Below are 23,787 nucleotides of genomic sequence, written 5' to 3'. Positions count from 1 at the left end.
TTCAATATGAGTTCTGGATTGAGAAAGAAAAGGAAAAAGAGAAAAAGAAAAGATTGAATGCATTTTTATGAGAGCATTTGTTATTTTTTTCTGGTAAATATAAACTTATCAAATATTCTCCCGCGAGATGTTTGATCTTGAAGCGAAAAAACCTTTAATTTTTTCAAACTGAATAAAATTTTAAACATTTAAATTAAATTAGAAATATAAAAATTACATTATTATCATAAATATATGTTTTTCTTGATCTGCATGAATAAACAAAAAAAAAATTTTTTGGGGGAGTTTCATTCTTTAAAAAATATTTTTTCTTTACAAAAATAAAATATTTTCGATAAAATATGTTGTCATCTTTAAATTTAAAACTGAAAAGCTTTTAATTTTCTAACCTTGTAAATTAAATGCTTTTAAAATTAAAAAAAATTTTTTTAAAATATTTAGCTTCAAAATCTTCACAGATTACACATACATAATTTACTTCAGTACGCTCTAGAACTTTGCTATCTTTTAATATAAAAAATCTGACACAGACTTTTTGAAAAAAATCTCAAGTAATGAAAACGAATTGGAAAACTTTCATTTTCGTACAAATGTTTTAATTTCAAAAAATCATTTTTTCCTTAATTTGATCAATGTTTGTACAGTTAAATGTTACTGCTATTAAAGCTTACCTTAATTAGAAAGCAATAAATGTTAATAAAAAACCCGTGTTTCAAATATATGTCTTTTTATTGCTCATCGTAGGTTTCTGTACATATCACATTTCTAACTGGAGGTTATGTTTAATGATACCAAATAACAGATTTTTTAAATCATTCCAAAGATAAAAAATTTGAAAAGTTTATGAGTATTCACGAGGAGTATTTATTTTTCTTTCTAAATACGCATATTGGAATGATTTTACATGTTTTTTTATACGCGTCTAATCTCAAACTTAATAGTTTTCCTTGCATAATGATAATTTAATCTAAAGATTTTTTAAGAATATTTTTTAGATATTTAATTTTACTGTATTTTACTGTGGGTCGTCTTCAATATTCGAAAGTTGTGCAACTTAAAAATAAAGATAAAATATTAATCCTTCATTGGAAAATAGATCTTGCAAAATAGATTTAATAACGCAGTACTTTTAGGAATCACAAAACTAATTTAATTTTCAACTTATGAAGACGACATATATAATCCACTTTTTACATTTTCAAAGTGGACACTGGACAGAGTATGCTTTATATTTATAACGCGTTAAGCAAGAATTATTTCACAATATTTCTAAATATTACAGCTTTGGCTTTCAATTAAGAATTATATAATAATTCGCAAAATTCTTTTGACTAAAAATACTGTACTGTACTGTACTGTACTGTACTGTACTGTACTGTACTGTACTGTACTGGACTGTACTGTACTGTACTGTACTATACTGTACTGTACTGTACTGTACTTCACTGTACAGTACTGTACTGTACTGTACTGTACTGTACTGTACTGTACTGTACTGTACTTTACTGTATTGAACTGTACTGTACTGTACTGCACTGTACTGTACTGTACTGTACTGTACTGTACTGTACTGTACTGTACTGTACTGCACTGTACTTCACTGTACTGTACCGTACTATACTGTACAGTGTACAGTACTCTACTCTACTGTACTGTACTGTACTAAACTGTACTGTACTGTACTGTACTGTACTGTACTGCACTGTACTGTACTGTACTGTACTGTACTGTACTGTACTGTACTGTACAGCACTGTACTTCACTGTACTGTACTGTACCGTACTATACTGTACAGTGTACAGTACTCTACTCTACTGTACCGTAATTTCGGAATGTACATTATTCAACTTGATAATTATGATTACAATTGCTCCAATTGCTCTGATTAAAAAAAAGAATAGTAAGACGACCTTTATAATTGTATTACATTGTTTAAATATTTTGTTTTGTGCATTTCAAAATCCGAACTTGATTCATCAAAACTATTCTTTACTTTCATATTAATGAAAATGTGAGTTATGTTTTGAAGATAAAAATCTATGCATTTTATTTTCTAAAAACTGAACACTTGGCCCAAACTCTAATTTTTAAATTCCTAAATCTTTGGAACCTGACGGTGAAACCCTCTAATATTTTCATTTAAATATGCTTAATGTATAGTGGATTTCATACTTTTAACATTTAAAGGTTGCAAAGATATAATGTTTAAAAAATAGATTTTCAGAAAGTGCTTAGTTCCTATAGTTAATATATAACTTAGTTCCTATTGTTTGCGAATCTTACAACTTGCATTAACGTATATATATATATTGTTAACATTAATGTGCGTCACATAAGGCAATACGGATCTGCTAGAAAAAGTATTCCCATCTCTTTATCGAAGCTATAAAAGTACTCTATTGAAGTCGGAAAAGTATTCCCATCTCCCTCTCTCTATAAAATCTAAAAAAGTACACCCATCTCCCTGTAAAAGCTAGAAAAGTACTCCCACCTCTCTCTCTCTCTGTAGAAGCTAAAAAAGTACTCCATCTCTGTATAGAAACTAGAAAAGTACTCCCATCTTTGTTTGAAAACTAGAAAAGGACTCCCATCTCTCTATCTATAGAAGCTAGAAAAGTACTCCCATCTCTCTCTTTTTAAAAGCTAGAAAAGTACTCTCATCCATCTCTTTTTAAAAGCTAGAAAAGTACTCTTATCTCTCTCTTTATAGAAGCTAGAAAAGTACTCCCATCTCTCTCTCTATAAAAGCTAGAAAAGTACTCCTATTTCTCTCTCTACATAAGCTAGAAAAGTACTCCCATCTCTCTCTCTATATAAGCTAGAAAAGTACTCCAATCTCTCTCTTTTTAAAAGCTAGAAAAGTACTCTCATCTATCTCTTTTTAAAAGCTAGAAAAGTACTCCCATCTCTCTCTTTTTAAAAGCTAGAAAAGTACTCCCATCTATCTCTCTATAGAAGCTAGAAAAATACTCCCATCTCTCTCATTATAGAAGGTAGAAAGTACTCCCACTTCTCTCGCTGTAGAAGCTAGAAAAGTACTCCCATCTCTCTATATATAAAAGCTAAAGCTAGAAAAGGACTCCCATCTCTCTCTCTATAAAAGCTATAGCTAGAAAAGGACTCCCATCTCTCTTTAAAGAAGCTGGAAAAGTACTCCCATTTATGTATAGAAACTAGAAAAGTACTCTTATCTCTATCTCTCTATAAAAGCTAGTAAAGTACTCCCATCTCTCTCTCTATAGAAGCTAGGAGCTGTTGTTCTGTTGGGTCATAAGCAGGAACACTTCCCGGCATATCAGCTTCACTGTAACTCCTAAAAACAAAATTAAACTCAAGTCAAACTGAAGTAAAGTACATTTTAGATGGAAATCTTAAAAGATATTTTATCATAATTCATAACTCATCTTATTCAACAGATATTGAGACGAAAAAAACAATGTTTTGAATTCATAATATCGCCCTTGAGCGTAAAATCAGAACTCGAGTAGCAACGGAGTCACAAAAGTCGTAACAGTAATGCTAATGGTACTTTCCCGTCCCAAATAGATTATCAAGTACAATAGGTGGCAACAAGTGCCAAATATAACAAGGAAAAACGAAATTTTCTCACATTAGTTGACAAGTTTTCCAAGATTAAATAGAAAATTAGAAATAATTTTGTCGGACACAAAAACTGAGTTGACACTTGTGACGTCAGAATACAGGTGTACTGAGAGTGTACAAAGTACAAAGTTTGCAGTGAACTGTGTTTTCTTCCAGAGAAAAATATTTTTGAATTTAAAAAAAAGAAATGTCCCTTTTCAAAAATAGATTTCTTAATTAGCTCGATTGGTTGACTAATTTTAAAATCCTGCACGTGAGAAAAAGTTTTTTTTCTGATAGGGACATATTGGGAGGTTTTGTCATAATGTTTTTTTTATATAAAACTAGCTGAAGGGCCCAGCGTTGCCTGTGGAAAGAAAAAATGAGTAAAATTTTTTGTTTTTAAAATTCAAATTTGTATTAGCCTATAACATCCCCCGGCCACCCATGAGTGTCCACAAAAAATTTCAGCCCAATCGGTCCAGCCGTTTGGCCGTCTATAGGCAACATATATATATACGAATGTCTTGTTTTATTATATAAATATATGAACTTCCTTTTATGGGACTGAAGACGACATTTCAGGTAACCCTTCATTTTAATTTAAAGGTTACTTAAATTTACACCTACAGTCCCTTTAATACTTAATTTACACCTACAGTCCCTTTAATACTTAATTTACACCTACAGTCCCTTTAATACTTAAATTTACAGCTACAGTCCCTTTAATACTTAAATTTACAGCTACAGCCCCTTTAATACTTATATTTACAGCTACAGTCCCTTTAATACTTAAATATACACCTACAGTACATTTAATACTTAATTTACACCTACAGTCCCTTTAATACTTAATTTACACCTACAGTCCCTTCATTACTCATTACTAAAGTACAGTCCCTAAAGTACAGTCCCTAAAGTACAGTCCCTAAAGTACAGTCCCTAAAGTACAGTCCCTTAAAGTACAGTCCCTAAATTACAGTCCCTAAATTACAGTCCCTAAAGTACAGTCCCTAAAGTACAGTCCCTAAAGTACAGTCCCTAAAGTACAGTTCCTAAAGTGCAGTCCCTAAAGTACAGTCTCTAAAGTACAGTACCTAAAGTACAGTTCCTAAAGTACAGTCTCTAAAGTACAGTCCCTAAAGTACAGTCCCTTAAAGTACAGTCCCTAAATTACAGTCCCTAAATTACAGTCCCTAAAGTACAGTCCCCAAAGTACAGTCCCTAAAGTACAGTCCCTAAAGTACAGTCCCTAAAGTACAGTCCCTAAAGTACAGTCCCTAAAGTACAGTCCCTAAAGTACATTCCTTAAGTAAGTCCCAAAAGTACAGTCCCTGAAGTACAGTTCAAAAAGTACAGTCCCTGTTACACCTACAGTACATTTAATACTTAAATTTACACCTACAGTACATTTAATACTTAAATTTACACCTACAGTCCCTTTAATACCTAAAGTACAGTCCATAAAGTACAGTCCCTAAAGTACAGTCCCTAAAGTACAGTCCTTAAAGTACAGTCCCTAAAGTACAGTCCCTGAATTACAGTCTCTTAAGTACAGTCCCTAAAGTAAAGTCCCTAAAGTACAGTCCTTAAAGTACAGTCCCTAAAGTACAGTCCCTAAAGTACAGTCCTTAAAGTACAGTCCCTAAAGTACGTCCCGAAAGTACAGTACCTAAAGTACAGTACCTAAAGTACAGTCCCTAAAGTACAGTCCTTAAAGTACAGTCCCCAAAGTACAGTCCCTAAAGTACAGTCCCTAAAGTACATTCCTTAAGTAAGTCCCAAAAGTACAGTCCCTGAAGTACGTCCTTCCTAAAGTACAGTACCTAAAGTACAGTCCCTAAAGTACAGTCCCTAAAGTACAGTACCTAAAGTACAGTACCTAAAGTACAGTACATAAAGTACAGTACCTAAAGTACAGTACCTAAAGTACAGTACCTAAAGTACTTACATATTTGACGGATTTTGAATAAGAAGAAGGCTGTGTTTATCCTGTCGTTGTTGAGATCTAGGGTTGGAGGTAGAGTTGGCCACGCGGAACTTTTCCGGATCAAAACCGTCGATTTTTACCTGGAAATTAAGACTAAATGTGAGATGTTGTACAGTGAAAACCAGTGAAAACCAAAAAACAATGGAACCAGAAGACGACTTTTAAACTCAAGCCATGACTTTGCATTAGGGTTTTTACTTGCGCGCAATTGCGAGCCCTGTAAACACCGCGCAATTCCGTGCATTTACGCACATTTAGAGTACAGTTCCGCGCAGTCTTGCGCAATGGAATTCTGATTGGAAACCCTACTTTACATGGTCCAATAAACAAGAGACATAGCAATTGCAAGTAGTGTAGTGTAAACAGACCTATTTCACATAAAAAGTAAATTATAATTAAATACAGCGATAACCAGAAAATTCTGGAATAGAAAGGTGACTTTTAAAATTAAATTTTGACTTTAGATAGTCCAATGAGCACGGGAAACAAATATTATTCAGTGTAAACAGACCCATTTCACTTGATTTGTGATTTAATAAGTGTCTAGTAAAACTATTTGCTTTATAACAACATCAAATACACTTAAGTATTGCTATAAAGTCGTCTTCCTATTTCGGAGTTGTGTGGTCATCACTGTAGTAATACTATTTGCTTTGTAACAACATCAAAAACATTTAAGTATTGCTTCCTTTCCTTTTCCACAGTTTTCCGGTTCTTACTGTGTAAGATAATACTTTTTTTTTAATTTAATTTTTTCAAACTTTAGTGAAAAATGAAAAATTACAGACTTTTTTTGCTGGCAGGACATCATATCACAGTTAAAAAAACTAACACAAGATCAAAAATACATAAACTTACAAACTAATCTTGAATAGAATTTGGTGGATTCTCAACGCTACCCTTTCGAGTTTTATATGGACAAGAATAAATAAATAAATATATAATATATAAATAAGATTCCCATCGGTAGTCGGTTCCCTTCACAGCTTTTGTTTGATCAAGAACCAATAAGATATCCATGTTTGTAACTGGTCTCTTTATAACACTGACTTCCGGATGTATGCTACTGAAACAATGAAGGAAGTTGTGAGAATGAAACACATTTTCCAAAATTAAAGGTCATATATGGGTACCGTTGTGAATCAGGCATGCTCTCTATATAGTGAGGGTTGACACACCGCGCTCACATAAAGGGGATCATTCATTAGGTACTGTCCCATTTTGCCTGATATAATCTGTATTTCTACTGTAGAGCTTGTTCTTCCTTATTAATTTAACGGGAGTTTACAGTGAGCTTCTTCATGGTGGATTAGGGTCAATTTGAATTCTATACGGACCGACCTCTTGTACCAACCTTAGTGACGCCTGGGGACTGGCCAGTACACCGGACACCCCGGTTTTAACTTTTATGGCGCGGCCAGACTTTTTACAGTACCCGGCCTATCATAGACCTATTTAACCTGCCCCACTAGCTTAGTTTGGTGTGGCTTTACCTTAGATAATGTCCAGCTGTCCTCTTGTTCAGGATATGGTCGGTCATTCCAACTTAACCGGACATTTCCTTTCTTACTCATCATACGCTTCCTAAAGAATATTAAACAAGGTACACACAAGGCATTTTCCCAAGGGCGACTTCCCAAGTGGCAACTTCCCAAAAGTTTAATTTCCAAAGCGGAAAATTTCCAAATGCGCCGCAGGCTACAATAAGGGCCGAGCCCTAGGCGGCTATGATGGGCTATGGGGCCGAGGGCTGTAGCTAGGGACAAACTTGGGAAGTTGGCGCTTAGGAAATTGCCTTTGGGAAAGTACTTAAAATCCAGGCAAAAAAAAATTAGATTCTCCAGACGATGGAATTTTTATTTATTTTTTGTCACTTTTTTCTATCTTTGCCCAATAATTTAGAATACCATTAAAAACTAAAAAACTAAAAAATATTTATTCAATTGCATTCTTTTACCCGTTCATAAGCAATGTCTTAGATGTGTTATTGAGACTGGCTCCTCCTGTATCTTCGTCATTCTGAAAAATTGAAAAATTTTGAAAAAATTTTAAATACAAGAAATTTAAATTTAGTGTTATATGAAGATCATGTGTGATTCTTCTTTAAAGTTTTAATGCTAATAAATATTTTGGGCTAGAACTAAATACACCAAAACTACAACTTATTAANGGGGGGGGGGGGGGGAAATTAATTAAAGAAAAAAGAAAAAATGCTAATCTGACAAATTAAAAATGAATCTGTTTTGAAAAATTACCTCCGCCAAACCATTTCTAAATTGTTGTTGATGTCCTCCATGGCTAAACATGTGATCATTATCAAAGCTGTGTCCGCCATTGTTTTTGTGGTGGCCGCCATTAATCAGCTGATGATGGCCGCCATTATTCAGCTGATGATGGCCGCCATTAACGCCATTTTGTGGAACTGCTCTTCCCCGCTCATCCAAACCTTAGAAATAAGAATAATAAAAATAATGAAAATTATTAGAATTAAACTAATTTCAATAATAATGATAATAGTTCTAATAATGATGATGTATATAATAATAATAATAATAATAATGATAAAAATAATTTATATCATAACCTATTTTAGAAAAGTATTTTTTGAAATTAAAACAAACCTAGACGATCAAATGTGGATTCCAAATCTTCAATATCATTCCTAATTAAAGAATATTTTAATTATACAATTTTAAGCCCTCAGTGAATCAACAACATTATGGAAATTTTATGAAAATCAGAAACAATCAAATAACGTAGAATATAAGTGATCACATAAAACCAACCGTTAATCAATTTCAAAGTTTTCAAATCCAGGGCTGCAAAAAAATATCCTTGAAAATTCACTGTTCAGTGTTTACCTAAGCGTTAGATCTATTCCCCGTTTACTTTCTTCAAAGTCATCTGTGTCGGTTTCACTTTCTAAAAATATAAAACATAAAATCTGAAAAATTAAATTTGTTTAGCGAAATTTCGCTTCAATCTGTTTCGCGAAAAAATGTGAAATTTTCGTGAAATAGGAAATGCAAAAATTTCGCAAGAAAAAAACGGAAATTATGCAAAAAAACATGAAAATTTCGCGAAAAAATACTGTCGATGTAAAAGATTCTTTCTTGTATTTGGCTGGCTCATGGCTAGCTGGATTTAGGTGAACGTGAAATCAAATTCTCTTCACAAACATTTATTAAAGTAAAGGAAGAGAAATTGTTAATATGATATTATAAAACTTCAAATATTGAGCTCTCAGAGCAAAGAATTCCACAAGTTTTTTTTTTGCGCAATGAGATGTTGCAGCTACAACACTTTTCGCATTTCGCATCGTTTTCACATTTTTTCACTTCATTCATTTTTGCGAACAAATGCGAAATTTCGAGAAAAAATTTGCGAAATATGAATGAAAATTTTTGCATTTTTTCGCATTTTTTTCGCGAAACGTTTCGTTTGCTGGAAACCGACATTTATACGGTTATTAAAAGTACGTTAATATACATTTAAAAATATATTTATAATATATATATATAATATACATTAATAAAAAGTAAAAAACTAAAAATTCACCAAACATATGTTTAGATTAGATACCTGTAAGTAGAATTTAAGAAATAAGAATAGAGTCATATCTGAAGCTATTTTGTGTCGTGACAGACAATTTTGACTTGAGTTTTTAGGGGTGTTGAGAAGTTTTTTTCTATCTGTTGGTAAATACAATATGAAGCTAGCTATCCAGGCTAAAATATTTTTAATCACACCATATGTATTGGAACAAACGAAACAAATCGCATTATTTTTATTAGGGAAAAATATCATACTTTTGTCTTTTATTGGTTTATGAACACATTTTTGCAAAACCTTTTTTCCTCTACGGAAACCTTATCGTGGTTTATCTATCTATCTACGAAGAGAAAGCTATTCCTCGCATTGATATTTTTAACCAAAGCAAGCTTGAGTAATTTAGCAGATTTTGGATCAATAAGCAGCGCTGTTGCAAATTAACCTCAGGGTTTGCTACACACACACACACACATAGTCCATAAAAATTAAAGGGAGTGACCGGCAAGTCATGATATTTGAGCAGTGCAGAATTGTAGAGAAATTTCAGACATGCCGCGCCACTGCCTGTGGGGCAGGCGGGCGCCAATGAGGATATATAGGAATTTTTGCTCTTGCGGAAGAATTTTACTTCGTAAAAACGTCTTAGAGGTTTCAAATGAATTCGAAAAGATGACTCTACATTAATGTACTCTCAGCTCAACTACAATGTCTACGCGAGCCTTTTAACAAAAAAAGAAAAAATATGTAGAAACTAAAAATATATGCATAATTTCGCAGTATTATTTTGTACAAGAAAAGAACTACATTTTTGCCACAAGCTCAAATTTTGTAGTCCCAATATCTTCGCAATCTGATGGCGTAAACCTTTGATATTTCAAACTATGAATTCTGTAAGATCAAAAAGTTTAAGTTTGTAAAATTAATGTTTTACACAAATTTGAGTTTGAAATAACAAAGGTACTTCTACGAAAAAACGGGTTGCAAAGATATAGGAATTAAAAAATCAGAGTTTGCGGCAAAAACTCAGTTTGTAGTTTACCTGAAGAATCTAAATCTACTATTTTTCGTTTTGCTTCAGAATTACTTCGGCCAAATGCTCTGCTCAGAAACTGAAATTCATATATATTTTAGAAATTAACCAAAGAAAGTGATTTTTTTTAGATTTTTGAAGAAATTTAAACTAATGGTTAGCAGGGGTCCATAAAATTCCATCTGATCAATCCCAAATATTGATTGATTGATTGATATTAGGGGCAGAAAAAAACCATGTTGTTATTGTGAACAATTGGAAGTATAATGTCAAGTTGTAGAAATATTCCATACTGCAGAATGTTTACTGCAAGGCAGTGTTTATTTTTCGGTATATCATTAATTTATCTCTTATATCAAATACTAATATTTACATCTATTAACACCCCAAATACAGTACACATTTCTGAAGTGTAGTACACGTACTCAAAAACTTGTCAAAGTTTACAAATTACAATGACGTATAAAGTGTACTTTCATGCCCCGAAATGAACTTTCAACCCCGATCCCATTTGGGATCAGAAAATTCAGAAAATAGTATTATCGAGGAAAAGAAAAAGATGAAGTGCCATACAGTGAGAGTGAGACCCATAAAAAAAGACGATAAATTGCTTTCAGCAAATAGCTTTAAAATAAATTATTATATAAAATTGGCAGTGGGAACACGATTGCTGTTTTTATGTTTATTTTTTAATTAAAAAAGCATAACTTGAGTCTAATAACCTTCTTCCTGCTCCACAATTGTATGGATCCTACTGTAGGTTAATAGTTTCTTCCCTCCAATAATTGTATGGATCCTACTGTAGGTTGATAGTTTCTATCCTCCAATAATTGTATGGATCCTACTGTAGGTTGATAGTTTCTATCCTCCAATAATTGTATGGATCCTACTGTAGGTTAATAGTTTCTATCCTCCAATAATTGTATGGATCCTACTGTAGGTTGATAGTTTCTATCCTCCAATAATTGTATGGATCCTACTGTAGGTTGATAGTGTCTACCCTCCAATAATTGTATGGATCCTACTGTAGGTTGATAGTTTCTACCCTCCAATAATTGTATGGATCCTACTGTAGGTTGATAGATTCTACCCTCCAATAATTGTATGGATCCTACTGTAGGTTGATAGTTATAATAATAAATGTATTTCAAACTAGATTGATTGATACATAACATTTTATGGTCAATGTATATATAAGTATATAAGTCGAAAAATTAAAATTTATCCTTCCAACTTGTTGGGTATCAATTTTCACGAAAAAAGTATTAAAAGACTAAATTCAATCTTCGTCGGTTTGAAGTTTTATACTTTGTTTATTATGAAGAGAAAGTTAGGAATATTTCACAGGTTTTATATCATAGCATTTCGAATTTCGAAATGCTAGTTTTTTTAATTCAAGTTTAACTAAAGAAAATTTCGCGTAAATTTATACGTTTTTTTAAAATAACTTCCTTAATTAAAAAGCTATTGAGAAAAAAACATGTAACTGACAAAAATTGATTTTTTTATACTTGTGCATAAACTAGAGGAGCTACCACTCCTGTATGCTGAGTCCATTAGCGCCTGATCAGGGTTTAGTCATGTGTTTGGTGTCTATTCTGAACCAATAGAAATAGTATGGCGGTAACATCTATCTTTGTATCTATCTCATTATCCAATCAGAGATATGAATCCCTATATCGGCGCTATCAGTAAATGGAAATATTTACTTCTACTGAAACTATAGTGCCACGAGGTCAGAAAGCCGTGCTGGCGATGTTGTATAAATTTCAACTACGCCTTCTCTGCCTAGTTTCCGATGGTTTAGGAGTGCATTTCCAAAATGCGTATTCTATAGTCGAGTTTATAGGAAATATCGATTAGGGGAAATCCAGGTAATGTTTTGTTCCGTGTTGTTTCAAGAATGATTAATATTTATGTCTGGTTAACTAGTTAATTTATGGTTAATTACTTAATTTATGGTTAATTACTAAAAACAAACTGTAATTAAAACATTGTGCTAACATTAATGCAGTAGGGCGAACCAATACAAGTGAACTCAAGTGTTGATCTTTAATAGACAAATTAACTTTTAAACACCAAAGAAAGTGCAGTGCACACAGACCAATTTTACTTAACAAGCAGATTTCCAAGATATTTACTGTTTTATTCGTAACAACAACGATACACACAATGATTAATTAAATGTCGTCCTCCTATTCTATAATGTATAGGTTCCATTATATCAAAAAGTGTTTAATGTTTGAACCCGGCCAAAGTTATTAAATGCTTTAGAAGATGACATTTCATGCAAGTTTTAATTAAAAATTTTTAATTTGGAAAATTAAATAATTTATTTCAATGAATAAGGGCGTCCCAATAAACATGGGAATTCAGTGACAAATTCGATATCGTCTTTTTTGGGACACCCTGTAGTAAGTTTTGCATAGATGCAGTAGTAACCAGAAATCTGTAAACATATTGCCGTCACCTTTTTTTAATTGTGAAATTACGCTTATGATTTTTAATCTTGTGATTAGTATAGCTAATATTTTTCTAATAATGATTAGGCAGAATTTAGTTAAAAAGGGAAATGAGTTTTTGCCACAAACTCAAATATTTTAATCCATTACTTTTGCAACCCGATGTCGGAGAACTTTAATATGTCAATATTGTAATCAATGAATTCTGTTAGATGTTCGGAATATCATGGGTTCACGCCATCAGGTTGGAATTAGTGATTAGAAAATTTTACTTTGTGACAAAAACTCAGTTTTTTTGAATTGTTGATCTCGAGATACATGCTTGATCTGAACATTTGTTAATCTACAGATTAATTTAATGTTTATTCGATATTCTGTGAAGAGTGTCGTCTGTATGAAAACGAACAGCCAATCAGAAGCCAGAGAATTTTCCGTTTAACCAATGAGAGAAATTACGGATATCCAAGATCAAAAGATCAAGCAGATTCTGCTTAAATTTAAAAGTGACAACTGTGGATATCGAGATTGCTAGGGATCGGGATTGGTATCCAATACGAAAGTTCCCAGCTCTGGTTACCCTTTCATCAGTATGTTAATAATATATGTGGACATGGCTGTAATAAGTTAAATCATATCGAAAATCAATTGTTTTAGAATAGTCTAGACATTATTATCGAGCTTTCCTACTGCTCACACGTTCATTATATAACAAGGTTTTAATAAACATTCCAGAAATTCTAATAATGTAAATACGTAAATAAATACTGTAACAATATTGAAATGTTTATAGTATAATACAGTGAAGCTCTTTGAAACTGTTCCTCCATATGCATGGCTATTTATTTATTTTCGCAAATACTAAGATTTACGTAAGATAGTATATAACCTATTGAAATGGTCAAGACGACATTTGATAAATTCTTTCGATGGATCCTTTAGAGTTTCACTTTGTTGAAACTTTGTTTGTGGAATAAAGGGTTATATATGAAGAAAACAGTGCTTCCAAGAGGATTAAACTTTTGATAGTTGAGTGGTCCACTTTTTAGATAAACAAATAGTCAATTTATAGTTGCTATACTTTAAAAAACAATACAAGGATTTAAAGGATTTAAATCTTTCGTGCAATTTACTTTGAAGTGTTTAATTTCTATATTGTTTGTTTGTAACGATTAATTAGTTGCCTGCTTTTCCTTTTTATGCTTTTACAATGTTTGTAAATAATATGATTTCGTGAGTCGTGACCGAACATAGTCAAGGATATTGAATTGGAATATTTTTTAAGAACAAGGTTGAATAAAGTAAACTAATATATTTCAAACCTGCAATAAAATGCAGGTATAGTAAAAATAAATGACAATGTATAAATGTAGTTGAATATTTAAATGTATCACTAGTTGGAGTGATTAAGCATCTGAGGGTTTGATGGAATAGTTTAAAACATTTGTAAATACTTCTGAAAATATAAACCCGGTTGTTTAAGTGGAATTTACTATGGATTGCAAAGTTATTTATGGATTTGATCTTTCACTTAGTAAACGTTTCACTGTTTGTTCTTGTCTTTTGTCGGAGAGTAGAGATAAATTGAACGGAAACATGCTTTGGTTTAGAGTTTCTCCGAGATGGGTTCTGGTAAAGACGACTTATGGGAGGAAGGGGATGGGGGTAGAAATTGGATTTATGATCAACAAAATTCTTGTTTTTCAATTAATTATTTTTAATTCTGATTTCTCTTTAAAATTGATTTGGGCATTTCTGCTGCAGGAAAACAGGGCAGGAATAACCAGACTTAATACTTTTTTTAAACCAATGTTATCTTTTATCTTAGGCAATAAAATGAATATTTTACAATAAAAAAGCACCAAGAAAATGTTTGTTGAATATTCTAATTCTTGACCAAATCCCCCTTAAAAAAAATGATAACGTGGATATATTTGTAAGATAATTTTCTAAACATCAAAAAGTATTAGAAAAAAATATAAAGTGGAAAGAAAAGTAATCAAAATAAAAATAAATTATTTTCGAAGTATTTTCAAATAAAAAGACAAGTTTTCCAACAACTGTTTTTACTGAAGTTGAATAAAAGGAAGAAGGCCGAATAATATTTTTATTGAGTCTGTAGATCGAACATGAAATAATTGGTAAACAAATATCTAGTTGTGCAATGAATTGTAATATTAAAGGGACAAATATCTAGTTATGCAATGAATTGTAATATTGAAGGGACAATTTCCTGAGACATTGCAGCCACGCAGTGGTAGAACTTGGTGGTGCTGCTGCTGATCCCTTTGATATTGAACTGGGCCTCGGCCTGGGCGAACCAAACTTCCGCAGATTCAGGCCAAAAGGGGGGAAGCTTGAGGGCAACAGCTCCGACACTGGGCAGCGCTTCACCAGATTGGGTAGCCATAACACTTGGCAATCACACCCAAAAAATTAATATTTCACCGTTTCTAATCCTACTTAAGGAGTGGACTGTGGAAAAAACAGGGAGTCCGGCTCACTTCAGAAAAGAGTGCGGCGAAAAAAAATCTATTTATAACGAGAAAAATAACGTACGGAGTTGTATCACGTCGGGGTCACCAGATTTAGCGACGGCTAAATAAAAAGACGAAAGTCAAAAAACAACTAATATATTTTTACATGAAAATAGAACAAAGTAAAGTGAATCTAAAAATGGCGACTTTTTATATATCACATGAGTTTAGATCAGGTAGATGCTTGCAGACATTATGGCGGAGAGTACGACGACTTGTCCGCCACATAGTTATGCAATGAATTGTAATATTAAAGGGAAAAATATCTAGTTATGCAATGAATTGTAATATTAAAGGGACAAATATCTAGTTATGTAATGAATTGTAACATTAAAGGGACAAATATCTAGTTATGCAATGAATTGTAACATTAAAGGGACAAATATCTAGTTATGCTATGAATTGTAACACTAATTGTAACACTAAAGGAACAACCACCTAGTTATGCAATAAATTGTAACATTAAAGGGACAAATATCTAGTTATAAAATGAATGGTAACACTAATTGTAACACTAAAGGAACAACCACCTAGTTATGCAAGAAATTGTAACATTAAAGGGACAAATATCTAGTTGTGCAATGAATTGTAATATTAAAGGGACAAATATCTAGTTATGCAATGAATTGTAATAGTAAAGGGACAAATATCTAGTTATGCAATGAATTGTAATAGTAAAGGGACAAATATCTAGTTATGCAATGAATTGTAATATTAAAGGGACAAATATCTAGTTATGCAATGAATTGTAATATTAAAGGGACAAATATCTAGCTAAGCAATGAATTGTAACATTAAAGGGACAAATACCTAGTTATGCAATGAACTGTAACATTAAAGGGACAAATATCTAGTTGTGCAATGAATTGTAATATTAATGGGACAATATTAAAGTGACAAATATCTAGTTATGCAATGAATTGTAATATTAAAGGGAAAAATATCTAGTTATGCAATGAATTGTAATATTAAAGGGACAAATATCTAGTTATGCAATGAATTGTAACATTAAAGGGACAACTATCTAGCTATGCAATGAATTGTAATATTAAAGGGAAACATATATAGTTATGCAATGAATTGAAGTGCAGAGTTCTGAGGTGGCAATATTTTTACATATTTTAAGAGTAATTTGTTATTTTGAGTACTTAAATTACTCACTCTCAATGCTAAATCCTTTAAACAAAAGTGCAGGTGGCTCCGCCCCCCTGTACCCCCCCCCCCTCTACTCGCAAGTTTTGATCGGTGCCCCCCACATGATGATGTATGCAGAGTCCATTAGCGCCTCATCCAATCACGGTTCAGTCATGTGTTTGTTGTCTATTCTGAACCAATAGAAATAGTATGGCGGTAACATCTATCTTTCTATCTATCTCATTATCCAATTAAAGTTATGAATCCTTCAATCGGTGCTAACAGTAAATGGAAAAATTTACTTCTACTGAAACTTTAGTGATTACAGTTTTTTTTGAGTTTCAAAGGGCTGGCCGGATCCGCACCTGATGAAGACGACTTTTTATTAATAATGCTTTATCAAACAACAAGATACAAGTTAACAAAGAACAGCTTATAGCTTATAATTGACTATTTCTCTTTGTTTACTTGTTTTTGATGTCTCTGCTCTCCTCTGCTGTTTTAAAGCTTGGTATAAATCAAAATTGGAATAGAACGTCGTCTTCATTATATTGAAACATAGACAACGACCGTATACATTATATACTTTAGAATATGGGAATTAATAGATCTAACATTTTGCAATTCGTAGCTTGACATTTTCTAGAAACTGCAACAATTTATGCTCTACAAACTTGAAAACTGGAAATCAATTTGTTTCTATTTTTGAAGGTTATCTCAGTTATTAATTCTATATTTAAACTTTAAAATAACAGTTTGCATTGACTCAAATTTAAACTTTCAAAATAGCTGGAAATCTAGCATGCTGTTAAACTCTGTATATTTGAGTAAAGTATTCATGAAAATAACTGATTTTATCAAGAAATCAAGAAACTAAAATTAACCATGCCCTCAAGTAATGACAAAAATAAGTTTCTAAAAACACGGTCAAGGTAATTAGGCAAGGAAATCTAATTGCTGTTGCATATACTCTCCATTCATAATTGAAACCAGTTCTCTCTGGGCGGTGTTTGTAAACAAGTAAACAGTGTGCTTCTAGTATCCGAGGAGGATAAAAGCATTTATTTTTGATAATTTTGAAAATTTTGATAATTCACATAAAAGTTTCCAAAATATTTTATTGATTTTATGTGAAAGAGGGATCCCATGCCAAGCTATGAGTGTGACATCCGTCTTGTGTTTATTTCTAAAAGTTGTTAGTTCATCTTCGAAAAATACTAACAATCCAGCACTAGTTTATATTAAATATAATGTATACAATAAATATGTAACTTTCCTTTTCCTTTTTCTTTCCTTTCCTTTCCCATTGCTTTTAATTTTATATATTTTTTGAATTGGTGGGGAAATATTCTCACAACCTCTTTTTTTGGAGGTTTTAAAATATCTTCTCCTAAAACACTTAATTTTGTGTTTTTTTGTTATATTTCACAAATAAATAATTGCTTACTTATTTCTTACTGAAAATGCGTACACCTCTGAAATAACTATCTTTACATTTAGGGTTGTTAATTGTTTTTGAAAACGATCGTTAAACGATCGTTAAAGATCGTTTTTTGTTTCGTTTTCAGAAACGATCGTTTCGTTTTCGGAAAAAAACGATCGTTTTTAAAAACGACCCACTCGTTTTAAACTTTTAGAAGACGAATAGCGATCGTTTTTAAAACGATCGTTTTTATTAAAACGATTTGCGACCGTTTTTTATACGATTGTTTTTAAAAAAACGATCGTTTTTGAAAAAATATTTTATTGACAATTATGTTAACGATCCTTAACGAAAGGTCGTCGTTAACGATCGTTAACGAAGGGTTGTCGTTAACGATCGTTAACGAAACAACGAACTTTATCAAAATGGTCATTTTGAAAAAAAAATTACATGCAACTTTATTGGATGTCGTCTTACATGAAGTTTAACAGTTGTGGGGGAGTTAAAACTCCTTGATATTTTCTTAAAAACTACTCAATGATAAGTACAGATGCCCTTCAGGTCGGTTTCCTTTCTTTGTTAGCGATCGTTAACGAAGGGGTCGTCGTTAACGATCGTTAATTAAGGGTTGTCGTTAACGAAGGGTCGTCGTTAACGATCGTTAACGAAACGACGAATTTTGTAAAAACGATAGTTTTGAAAAACGATCGTTTTTAAAAACGAGCGTTTTGAAAAACGATCGTTTTGAAATTGACCATTTTTAAAAAACGAACTTTTTAAAAAAACGATCGTTTTTAAAAACGATCGTTTCGTTTTCGATTTTTCGACGTCGTTTTCATAACGAAACGATCGTTTTTCTGAAAAATGAAAACGTTAACATCCCTATTTACATTATAATTCTTTGCACAGGGTCTCAAAATAAAGTGGAATAAAAAAAAGAATACGTAGAGCTTAACACTATTCAAGCCAAGGTTTATTAATAAGTATATTTACTCTGGATCCGCTCCAATGTATGGAAAATGTCGTCTTCTAAAAATAGATATATAAAATCCGCATATAGCGTCACTGTTTATAGAGACAAGCGTGTCGTCATTTGCGAATTATTACTGTTTAAGCTAAGGAGACATCATTTTCCGTACATTGGAGAGCATCCAGAGTAACAAACCTTATTAAAGAACCTTGATTCAAACTGACGTCATCTCGATGTCCAAAATTCCCTTGGTTGAGGGTAGTCCTTTATCTCATACTTCTTTAATTAATTTTTAAAAAAAATGAAAATTGGCAAAACTTTAAAAATCTTTGACACGGATTAAGTTAGAGTAAAGATAAAATAAGGCATTAAGACAGTAATCAGGTCTCAGGCAGTTAGTTACAAAACCCCTTTTTTGTCAGATAGAGAGGTCAACAAATTATAGAGTGTCAGACCACACTTTTGGAGTTAATATGTCTGAAAAACTTTAAGACACTTCAACCCCATGCTCAGTAAGATTAATATCATGATATTAAGTGTGTTTTAAACTTTTGTGCATGAATAAACTTTTCTACGTGATTAGGATGGAAGAGAAAAAATTTTCTCGGCCTCGTATGTCTTTTGTCTTAAATAATAAAAAAGTTTATAAAGATTTGTATATATTAAAATAAAATGAAAAATTACTCACCGACGTGGATTTCTTTGGTCCTGTAGGTTTGTCTTCAGGTACTTCCTTCTTCACCTAAACACAATTGAAGATTTGATTGTACGAAAACCATTCAAATTTAAATACAGGGTGTCCCACGAAACATGACAGTTGATAAATAGTTTTGAATGTCGTCTTTCATATTCTGTAGTATGATATTAAAGGCTTTTTGCTGTCTATTTCGGTAAAAAAATCTTTTGCTCAAATATACTTTTCTTTGAAATCAATTTTACTATAATATGACTCCCATACACTATTTTTTTTATTGTCTTTGGTATCAAACAACTTAACAAATTATGAAAGAAGACATTCTAAACTGTTCACCAACTGTCATGTTTCGTAGGACACCCTGTAGATAATGTTTTCTGTAAGCTTATATTATTTTCAACATATTCTCTTCCGCGAAACCTGGGTTTCAACCCCGGTTTATATAAAAATTAAACAATTTTGTGGATATCAACATTTTTTTATGAAATATATTTTTATTTAGTTTATTTCGCTATTTTTGTCGAATCTCTTAAATCAAAATCTATAAAATGTTAAGACCCAAAAAAGGAAACTCGAGAGTTTCGTTCTACGATACTCTTTTAAATTTCGGGCTCTGGGGGCGGAAACGTTATGTATGTGTGTCTGTACCAAAAGAGTGTGTAAGTAATACCAAACCGAAGGCGTGTACTGCAGGTACGAATATACAGTACATCAGAATCTCGGTATTTGTACAGTTTCGGAGAGTAATGTTTATTGTTAATTATTTACTTAAAGATAAGTTTAATATACATGTAATATATTATTTAAATATTTAGGTCAACACTATAAGCCAAATTTTCATGCAAAGAACTTAATTTGATTAAAGTTTACAATAAACTACTCGTCATTCAAGCTTGATTATAATTGACAACATTGTTCTGCAATTTCCTTGACTGTTATAGTCATATTGTGTGTCTGCACCAAAAGAGTGTGCGTGTGTAATAACAAACTCGTCTGCAAAGCGTCATTTCCCTTCTCTGTATTCTTATTCCCTGGAAACTGCGGAGTTTCCTTTTATGGGGTGTAAACATTTGCGTAGATTTTAATTTAAGAAATCAGAAAACAAATAGAGAATGTAAAGAATTCACATGAAATAATATTTATTGACAAAAATATTGATATCCGCAGAACTGCCTGATCCCATTCATGAAACCGGGTTCCTGATCCTGAGCTCGGTTTCATTACGATACTTAAGTTTTGGGTTCTGACGATATGTCAAAACGGGTTAGTACACTACAGAAACCAATTCGCCCTTCTGCGGAGGTTAACGTGTAGGAAGTAGCAGTGGCCTACTTGTTTCTTATCAAGCTAGGAAAATAGGAGAGAGTACAACAGTTTAAAAGTTGTCAAGTTAGATATTCTCTAATTTTTTTAAGGTTACCTTCCATAGACATGCCTTTGGAAAAGTGTTCCTTAGACGACACCTTTGGGAAAATACTGTCCTAAAAGTGTCAATTGAGAAAATACCATTAGGAAAGTTTCAATGGGGAAAGTTTTTTGGAAAATATAATACTTTGGAATAAAAATACCACTGATGAAATTGCATTTCCGAAAGTTTTCTTCGAGAACATTTCTGATGGAAAGTGACCCTTTTCCCTTAAGAAAGTGCAAAGGGCCAATAGAGATGTTACCTTTACGAAAGCATCAATGGGAAAAGTATATAAGGTGCTATTGAACAAGAATAAAGGGAAAGGAAATGGCACTGGTCTGGCATGAGAAAGCCAGTCGCAATGCTTTGCAGACGGGTTCCTTATCACAGACGCACACTCTTTTGGTACAGACATACACACACGACTACAGTCAAGGAAGGTGCAGAACAATGTCGTCAATTATAATTAATCTTGAATAACTCGAGTAAACTTTAATCAAATTATATTCTTTGCAAGAAAATGTCACTTACTGTGTTGACTTAAATATACAAAAAATATATTACATGTTTATTTAACTTATTTAATTTAATTTATTTATTGTATATTTTTAAGTAAACAATTAACAATAAACAAATACACTTTCCTAGACTGTACAAATACCAAGATTCTTCTGTACTGTAAACTTCGACAGTACAACTATTTGGTTCCTTATTACACACGCACACTCTTTTAGTATACAGACACACACACATGACGTTTCCGCCATCTGGTGTCACTTGGGAAAGAGTCAATGTAGAAAATGTCTTTTAAAAGTGCCACTTGGGAAAGTGAATTTGTGACAGTGCAATTCAAGAAAGTTCCTGTGGTAAAATGTCACTTTTTAAAGTGCCTTTGGTAAATTTCCAAACATCACTTAAGATATTTACCGTTGGTGCATCATCTACAAGTGCTGTGATGATGTGCTGTCCCTTACTCAGTACATGGTCACTAGTTCGGAACTCCTCAACAGATGTCTCTTTACTTGGTCCAGAGCCCATAGTTTGTTATAAAGATGTTCCAGGGCTCACTAATAAGAAGATTCACTTGAATGATCTAGGGCCCAAACTCACAAATTATGTGAATTACATTCAGCATAAACTTATTCTCACGAAATATTGTTTTTGAACTGCAGCCTAGTCCCTGGCTAAATTATGAGGCCCATTGTGTGGCCTTCTTTATTTTGTCGAGGCCCTTGGGTTGATTTTTAAAATATTTTTCCAACTCCTGAAAATTGTATGGACCAACTGTTCTAGGATAACACAGGGTCCACGCAGTACACTTTCTACATTTTAAACAGTCTGAAAAATACTTTTTCCAAAAAAATTCTGTTATTTTTTTTAAGTTCTACAAAGATCTTGATTACTCACCTAAAACCATGCATGTTTTTCATCCTTATATGTTTGCAACCTGATGGTGTAAACCATTCGTATTTCAAATTTTGACAAATTAATCTATCCGGGTCGAAATATCAAAAGTTTGCGAACTCAGGATGCAAAAATATCAAAAGTTTGCAAATTCAGGATGTAAAAATATCAAAAGTTTGCGAATTCAGGATGCAAAAATATCAAAAGTTTGCGAATTCTGGATCTATGCAAAAATAAAAACATTTTACAATTTCACTGTGAATTAAAAGTCTCAAGTTTTCAAGCAAAAATCGATGAGAATTTTGCCAATGGTTTCTTAAAAACAACAAGTGTTGTATAGTGCTAAATGTGAATGTAAAGTGCTACATAAAAGCATAAGTGAGTAAGAGCGGTAAAATCAAAGCATAAGGCGTTGACACACTTGCGGATTATCAGTTTCTAGTTTAAATAAATTCATCCAAAATATGATTTATTATTGTTCAGGAAAAGGATGAGGGAATGCATTTCTTTAAAGGGACTGTTAGTGTCCATTAGCGCCTGATCCAATCAGAGTTCAGTCATGTGTTTGTTGTCTATTCTGAACCAATGGTATGGCGGTAACATCTATCTTTCTATCTAGCTCATTATCCAATTAGAGATTGAATCCCTATATCGGCGATATCAGTAAATGGAAAAACTTACTTCTATAGAAACAATGGTGAACTAAACCTTTTTAAGTGTTAATTGAGAATAGAGAGCTCTGTGTTCAATTCTCTTAAAAACCACTTTAATTTCTGAAATACACGTTGCGTGCAGTGAGAATTCAACACAGCTGATCAAAATTTGACATTAAAATTCAAAAGAAAATATTTAATATCAGGGTACCGTTGTGAATCAAGCAAGGATTTATTATTGACCAGGCGGACACTGCATTAACTATTACGTATTAAATGGGGGTATATAGTGTAAGAAAGGCAAATATCACGCACCCCTGACCCTTTAGTAAAAGTAAATTCAACCTAAAGTCTGACCGTGTCAACCTTGTTGCACCGGCTAGCCCTATTGAATGTCTGCTTTATTCACCCAATGTCCGTGCGATACAGTACAAACTGGGACCAGAAAGGTTGACCCGGCTCGGAAATTCAAATGTACTAAGGCTACCCGTGGTGTTTAGAAAGAACAATTTTGAAATTTGTCAAACGTATCATATTTTTGTGGTACCCTTTTTAACTCCAAAAACCTTAAAAAGTCTTTAAAACGATCGAAGCTAAATTATTTTCAGCCAGCGTGCTTCTACTCTAGTATACTGCAGGTAGAATAAAAGAACCTAATTGTGTCCATGTCACAATTATATCACTCCATACAATTATTTTATTGATCTAAATATGCATCTGTCAGATTATTTTTAACAATTTGATTAACCCTAAATAGACTGGTTGTTTTTCCCTAGAAACACGTCACAATATTTGTGAAACAACAAATATTTTTATTCATTCATTACGGAATGCACACAGCTCAGGTCGTACCTTATAAATTGATTGGTTTAGTTCAAACTTTAAAAATTAACATATATATTTAGTTTTAACGCTTATAATGCACCAATTGATTGTTTCCGTTTTTTTGCC

The 23,787-nt window shown here is 32.5% G+C and overlaps 1 protein-coding gene across 1 annotated transcript; it reads right to left on the bottom strand.

Annotated features, from left to right (window-relative positions):
• Positions 1-1,758: 1,758 nt before the first annotated feature.
• Positions 1,759-22,113, bottom strand: LOC111705564 (uncharacterized). The gene is made up of 10 exons (XM_023478152.1): positions 21,707-22,113; positions 19,366-19,419; positions 10,164-10,233; positions 8,434-8,494; positions 8,194-8,234; positions 7,828-8,018; positions 7,530-7,591; positions 7,066-7,156; positions 5,534-5,652; positions 1,759-3,313 (listed from the first exon to the last, which is right to left on the bottom strand). Exons 1-10 carry the CDS (start codon positions 21,815-21,817, stop codon positions 3,211-3,213), a joined length of 903 nt encoding a protein of 300 aa, XP_023333920.1. The 5' UTR covers positions 21,818-22,113; the 3' UTR covers positions 1,759-3,210.
• Positions 22,114-23,787: the final 1,674 nt, after the last annotated feature.

This window comes from Eurytemora carolleeae, unplaced genomic scaffold, assembly GCF_000591075.1.
Source record: "Eurytemora carolleeae unplaced genomic scaffold, Eaff_2.0 scaffold284, whole genome shotgun sequence".
NCBI lineage: Eukaryota > Metazoa > Arthropoda > Copepoda > Calanoida > Temoridae > Eurytemora > Eurytemora carolleeae.
The sequence above is the reverse complement of the archived record's forward strand: the minus strand, read 5'-3'. Positions and strand labels throughout refer to the sequence as shown.